At 39.9% G+C, this 7257-nt stretch overlaps 1 protein-coding gene across 1 annotated transcript; it reads right to left on the reverse strand.

The window, feature by feature from the left end:
- Positions 1-1370: 1370 nt before the first annotated feature.
- Positions 1371-6896, reverse strand: LOC115903334 (cell surface glycoprotein CD200 receptor 1-B-like). The gene is made up of 6 exons (XM_030947759.1): positions 6836-6896; positions 5761-6069; positions 4683-4931; positions 3543-3638; positions 2712-2758; positions 1371-1487 (listed from the first exon to the last, which is right to left on the reverse strand). The coding sequence occupies exons 1-6, from the start codon at positions 6894-6896 to the stop codon at positions 1371-1373; spliced, it is 879 nt and encodes a 292-aa protein (XP_030803619.1).
- Between the last annotated feature and the right edge of the window lie 361 nt (positions 6897-7257).

Below are 7257 nucleotides of genomic sequence, written 5' to 3' on the forward strand. Positions count from 1 at the left end.
CTAGCATCATTTCAAACCTATTTGCAATACTTCCAAGCTGTCACTTATTTCTCCCAGAGGTTTTACACATGAAAAGGGCCTCTCCCTTCCTACAGAAGGCATGATGATGCTGCACACAGCTCTGAGAGCAACCCATCACTGACATCCAACACCACAGGAAAGGCTTCGCTTGTCCACCAAGCCTGGAAACCAGCATGGCCTCTGTAGGTCCTTTTCCTTAAGGCAGAGAATCATTCTTCATGCCTTTCTGACTAAAATGAAAGGCTGGAGTGATGTCAGCTGACATCCATGTCTATTTAGAAGTGATAAAGTACAATTAAAAGGCACTGGGAGATGCTCATGCCTAAGAATGCTTATGAGCAGAGATGACCCTGCAGAAACAAGCAGGAAAAGGCTCTTCAAAGCACACATTTCAGTTTAGTTACTGCTGCATTAGTGTTTGGAAGCTCTGACAGACCTGACCAATGAAAACTGAAATTAACAACCACCCTGTGGAGGTTTTTTTAGCTTGGGGACATAAGATGAGAAGAAATAAATGGTGCGGTTAGGGTTGTCTTTTTTCCTTTGTTTTAAAGAAACATACCACCTGCACTTTATACAACTTAACACTTCTGTTCTCAGTAAAACCATGCTCTCATCTTCTCAGAAACTGGTCAAAAAATTTTCCCAAATAACCACAAAAATCTTTGCAGTAAATATTTGCATGTTTACATTAAAGACTGTCCAAAAATTGTCCATCGTTGTTTCTTATTTCCATATCCAGTATAATATCAAAATGGTTTTATTTTCCATCAGTTATCAATGCAAACAGAAAGATTAACTGAAAAAGAAATATGTTAAAAATACAAAGATGTCAAATACGAGATCATCATGTCATTGCAACCAGAAAACAAAACAAAACAACCAAAACCCCTAAAACTCTCTTATTTCTTCATTTCTGTTAGATGTATTGCTTTGACCTTCTGTGTTTTGAGGTCTCCCATGCCACTTTCTAGTTTCCAACACAGACCTTTACAGAGAATCCAGCTGTCAAATTTGAAAGAAAAGTGCTACATTTTCACCAGCAGTGTTTTACTCTGGCACAGAAATATGTCCATTGAGGAAAGGCAGCACATGCATCAGAGTCCATTTTCTAACAAAATTAAGGTATTTCCCTAATTCAATCTTTAAAATTTCCAACTTTCTCTAGAGCTGTACTGATATTTAGAGGAAGAGAAAAGAACTTACTAAAACAGGCCTTTCTGCCCACCATTGTCAGGTCAGGAAAGACAAAGGTTTTTGGAGGTAAGGTCTGAGGCTTAAGAGTTGAAGTACAAGTTTGAGTAGCTGAGTATCATTAGTAGCTGGGCTGGCTACTTGCGCCTACACTCTTATAAGGTTATATAAATAGATCTTGGCTTGCAATTCACATAGATGCTCTCTGGAAAGTCAGGAGGACTGACTGTTGCTCTTGTTGCACGTGGAGGTGAGAACTTCGAGGCTCTAGCCTGCAACAGGAGGAAAAACATGTACCGTTGTATTACATTGTAGAATTTTGTGGGGCTGTCATTCCTATAGATCCCAAACTAAAAGCAAAGAGCAGAAGAGACCTGGTAGGTAATATTATTGTTGCAAAAGAAATGTGAAGTGATTTCTCTGAGCTCTCTGAGCAAAAGGGTAGAACACAGAGGGTGAAACATGAACTGGCAGACAGATGCAAGAACAGCCTTCATAAAGTCTCGGACATTGTTTTCTTAATATTGTTTTTTTTCTTAATATTGTCTTTTCAAAAACAAATTTTGAAATGTTGGTATCTACAGCAAAATAGATGAAAATGAATGATGATAGGTTCTCTGAAAACAAAACAGACCACAAACAATCCAATTTAGGCACCTAAAATCACTGGAAGACTTTGACATCTGCAACTCCCCCTCTCGTCAATGAAATTGTCCTGAATGCCACACAAGAACATATCAGGAAATGAATCATGCTAACTTCAGAGCATTCTGACTGCTTTGCAACCAACAGGGCACACGACCATTAATTAAATCATGAGCAGGAAACAAAATAGGAAATAATTGGTCTTTGCATGTGCATTAAGTGAGGCAGAAGCCCTGAGGAAAAGCAGCACATTTTCATTTTTGTTAAATATATATCACAACACACTGGAATTAGAGAGTGAGTAAAAGTTGTGGTGGCAGATTTATCCCTGGTGTTTCCTGGCTTTACAAGTATATGAACTGCCATATAAAAATAAAAGTTTCATAGCTGTGTTTGTCTCCAATACAGTGAAACAAAGTGGACCTTTTTCCCCTCATTGTAAAAGGCATGTCTAGTTCTAATCTTTAATCAGGCAGGCTTCTGCCATTAAGAATACACATTCTTAAATAAAACATCTGAGTAAAGACTACTCTGTGAAGCAGAAATATGAAAATATTACGTTTTGGGAGAGTTAAAATTCAGCATTGTAAATGCGACTTATACACAGGAAGTGCACCACACCACTCTCTATCCAGGGCTTAAACAATTGCTCAGATACTCTGATTATACATGAAGATAGGGCCATCCAAACAACAGACATTCTCACAGATGTTGTGTTCCTCATCCCCCCCTCCAAGTGCTCACAGAGGTGTATGGGAGTATGTCAGAGCAGACACATTGGAAATAAATTCCAAATTTTAGTGAAGAAAACACCAAAACCTGCAAAGGACACACACACAAAGCCCACTTACTGTAGAGTGTTCTGCTGGGCCCTGTGCCCGTTTACGTAAGCAGCAAGCTGAAAAGAGGATGTCAGGAAGTTAGAGTGGTTTGATGGTGCCGGGTACACAGCTGTTATAGTTGGGGTTCTCCTCTAGCTGCCCCCAGCTCTTGAAAGACTTTCTTCAAAATACAGTTACCTTCATATGTTAAGTTTTTGGGGTTTTTTACATCCTGCTCTTTAGCACACTCTTATTTTTCCCTTCATTTGAACTTTTGTTCATGCTGGGTGCCCTGGTTTCTACTGGGGTAGAGTTGATTTTCTTCCTAGAAGCTGTGTTTTGCATTTAGTGTGAGAAATGAAACAAATCAGCTATCTAATATGCCCAATGCACAACTATCTGCAAGATATCAATGTACATTTGGCCTATTCTTACACTTGCTCAAGGGAAAAATTATCACTGCTCATAGAAGGAGATTATTTGTGTTAGGTCACAAGTTTATGAACTGTCATTCTTTAGTATAGAATTCTGTGCCAGTAAATGCAGAACAAACAAAATAATTCTAAAAACTGAAAGCCTGCCCTATTCTCAGAAAGACCCCTTTTCATCCTGAATGAATCTATGACATGTCTGTAATGCATTAATACCACAATACCTGTGGCTCTTTCAAAACTCCAGACTTATTCTAAATTGCTGCCCCTTATTTTATTATGACTCCTCCAAAAGGACAGTGCATATATGAACATTTTCCTCAACCCTTGCCTCCCAACTCAGTCTCAGCAATAAAGTGCATGTCCTTGTACCTGTATTGCACATGGTCAGCAATGGGATTTTAATATAATTCAGATTAAAAGGACTCACCTCTGTGCCTGAAAATCAAGCATAAAGTCAGACCAATGACAGCAATGGTACCTGCAGCTGCTCCTGTCAGGATGTAGAGAAGCCTACGGGAGGTGTCTGAGCAATGAGAAAAGAGAGCAGGTTACAGAGCTAGATGTCAGTATCCATGAACTTGTGACATAACTGCCTACCTTATCTGGAAGAAAAAGCTAATCCTCTGCTTCCAAACAAAGCAGAGAGAAACAGATGAGATCTCTGGATGCCAACCAGCAATAAGAAGCTGCCTCACACTCCCAGTCATTTGTGTGCACAAACACATTTTCATTTTCAACTCATCTGCCTTTACATTCTCATTTTCTTCAAGTACTGCTAGCCCTTTACAACTGAGCAGCGATCCCTGCAAAATGCTGTTATTAATGACTGGTTTATGCTGATTTTTTGTTCTTCATGCCTTTACTAGTAGAGATGGTACTTTGGTGATATAAGCGCATCTTTAGCTGCTCTTACAAGTCCTACTGCAATGATGGACTTCTAACAGGTCCAGCACAGCCAGAGAAGCTGAATTTTAGCCTTTACTACCTTTGGAACACTTGCAAGTCACAGACAGACAGGCTCCAAGGAACTTTTCTCCAGACCATCACTACTGTGGAAAAGCTGGACAAAATGTTGTGGGGAAGGTGGTTTTAGATTCTTTCTTGTTTCTCGCTATCGTCCTCTGATTTGAGTGGTGAGAAATTACTTTCTCTCAAGTCTCTTTGGCCTGTGACAGTAATTAGTGAATGATCTCTCCCTGTCTTCACCTCGACCCAGGAGCTGGCCATTGTATTTTTCTCCCTGTCTTGTTGAAGAGGAGGGAGCAATAGAGTAGCTTGGAGAGCAGCTGGCAGCCAGCCAAGGTGAACAAGCTGAAAGCAGAGTGAGGAATTCATGTAAAATAGAACAGGAATTGAAAGAAAAACACACTGAAAGCTTCTCCATAGAGTGCCACAAAGCATTTGGTTTCAAAATCATTAATTTGTCTCTCAGCATGTGCTAGGACTTCACCTTATAACCACTCTACCCTAGCTCCAGAGCCCTAGCATTTAGTGGGAACAGCTGCACAGAACAGCAGAGAGGAGCCCAAGACATGACGAAAAACAATCACAAAACAAAAGTATTTACATCTCAGGTCCATGACCAGAGTCTGGTTCATGGCTGCGTGGGTGACCAGGCAGGTGACAGAGGGAAATGAGCTGTTGGCCCAGCCAAAGTAGCTCACTCTGGTCACTGTTCCATTGGGGTGACGGAATTCTTCCTCAGAGCTGTGATTGCTTGCAGGGATCCAGGAGATGTCAGCAGCTGGCTTTCCTGCAGATGCCTGGCACACAGCCACCCTGCTCTTATCATGGGTCAGAGTCACCGTAGGAGGGACTGCAGAAGAAATTTTAAAAAGCCACAACCATTATTTCTATTCATATTTTTTATTTCTATTTAATTTTTAGTCTAAAATCACCAACTGAGAAACTGATAAACAGGTGGGTTTTTTTAGATTGTACGACCAATTTGTGAGACTTTAAAATAATTTGAAATATTAACACATCTTAAAAGAAAAACAATACATCACAAGGTGGACACCTCAAAAACTAGCTGGCTGCATCTAAAGTACTGCTTCTTTCTGTTTGCCAAAAGGTGATGACAGATGATTAGCAGGAGATGGGATGACAGAGAAGGGTGGATTCAATAAAGATTTTCAACTTGACTGATGCAAAGGCAGATTGCTGAAGCTTCAGGTACAATATTTAGGAGTTTGAATATGTGGAATCAAAAATCTGATAGCAGGGAAATAAAAGAGGAATTGGGCAAAACTGTTCTGCTTGAAGTCCAACAACTCATATTATGCATTTGGCAAAACAAGGAAAGGCTCACACAACACCTAAACATTTATCAGAAAGGCATGATTCTGCAGGGAAGAACCAAAAATACTCCAAAACCTAAATGCAAAACAAATTAATGACAAAAAATAGCAATTACGGAGTTGCAAAATTAATTTCTTATTATTTTTAGTTATATTGAGATGGCTTAACTAATATAGCCAGAACAAAAAAAATCTTCCCCTTTTTTTATGGAAACCTAGATACAATTTGCCTGACTACATGAAAAAGGTGATTTGATGTATTTATTATGCTTCCTAATATTCTTTTGCTCCTGCCTATGTTGCAAATAGACTAATTTAATTTTTATTTTAGTGATGCAGCCTTACCTATCACAGTCAGAGGAGAGAGAAAATGAAAATTCCCTTCAGTGTTGGCAAATTCACAGGTGTAAATTCCCTCATCCCCGAGGTCCACAGGGTAAATACGAAGTGCAGGGTCTCTGCCAGGTGAATATTTCCATGTGATCCTCTCACTGCAGTTCAGCCTGCTTGTCTCATTGTGATCCCTTCTATAGGACAAGAAGCAGCAGCTTCTGCAATTCCTCCTCCACGTCACCAGCAGCGAAGGCACGTTGGAGATGTTGGGGCAACTCAGCACAGCTTCACGGCCAATCTCCACACTCACCCAGTTGTGAGCTGCATAAGAAGAAAAAAAGACATTAAAAAGGTGCTACAGCCATGGTAAAAGCACAGGAAACTCTTGCCTTCATCACCCTTAAAAATATACTTCCTTAAAATATACATTTTGACCAGACTTATGTACTGAACTTGACCCAATTTGCAAAGGGGCACTGATTAGTATTCAACTTCCAGATCCACCTTCCTGAAGTTTGGAAGTGCAGTGGAGATGGTGCCTTTTGCTGTGGACAGTGATGCTGATAAGCTGCAAGTCCTGCACCTTTATTTTAGGCAATAAATTTCTATCACTTTAATAAAGGCTTTGAAAAATTGATGGGGAAGGCAAAATTCACTCTTGAGGGAAGGGAAACTACTATCAAAAATTTATTGTATTCCTGAATTAGGTGCCTTGCTTCAAGTGCCAGTATAACTCAGTATAGCTATGGAACACACACCTGTGGCACAGTCAAACCAACATCACTTGGAGCAGAAGTTTAGTAAGAAACATGTGGATCCCTTTTATTCCAGAGATCATAGCTCTCCTGCCATTGTCCCAGCTGAACAAGTGTGTCTTTAGATGACCAGTTTTGGATTCCTGTCCGATTTATCATTCTATGCCACTCTGCAAGGCACTCAATTATTTTGCCAGCCGAGGAGACATTACTCTTTCCATTCCCACAAAGCAATGGGCAAAATTTGCTCTGGTGTACTATGAACTTTCAGTGTCCTGGAAATACAGAGTACCAAACAATGCTACATGCAGTTTTGGATGTTTCTCACTTACCTTCAACCAGATTGATTGGCAAGAAAAGGAGCACAGCCAGAACTGCCCATTTCTGAGCCATCTTTAGCAGAAGGAAGCAGCACTGCAGAAAATGAAGGCAAAGAAAATGGCATGTAGTCACAAATGGTTGTGCTCATCCCTTCAAAGGGAACATGCAGTAAAACCCATTTCCTTTGAGTTCTAAACAAGACCCCATGTCAAGTGCCACTCTTACAGTGAAGAAAGTAAAGCAAAAACAGGGTTGAAAATAAGAAAAAAATTAAAAAATAAAATAAAGACAAAAAACCCCAAACCAAACCAAACAAAAAACAAGCTACTGTTTGCAAACAGTTTTTTTAAAATCCTGGATCTCTGGTACCACTCAGGATCTAGACTTCATCTACTATTTGGCAAAGAAATGATTCCTAGCCTTTGGATGCTTT

Source organism: Camarhynchus parvulus, chromosome 1 (genome assembly GCF_901933205.1).
Source record: "Camarhynchus parvulus chromosome 1, STF_HiC, whole genome shotgun sequence".
Taxonomy (NCBI): domain Eukaryota; kingdom Metazoa; phylum Chordata; class Aves; order Passeriformes; family Thraupidae; genus Camarhynchus; species Camarhynchus parvulus.

Bases quoted from the DNA above. Each gene is read 5' to 3' on its own strand.
- LOC115903334 (XM_030947759.1), bottom strand. From the start codon at position 6,896: ATGGCTCAGAAATGGGCAGTTCTGGCTGTGCTCCTTTTCTTGCCAATC. The intron at 6,070-6,835 runs GTAAGTGAGAAA...CTTCTTATGCAG, and splicing joins GCCAATCAATCTGGTTGAAG to CTCACAACTGGGTGAGTGTG. The intron at 2,759-3,542 runs GTGAGTCCTTTT...TCCTCTTTTCAG, and splicing joins CTTGATTTTCAGGCACAGAG to CTTGCTGCTTACGTAAACGG.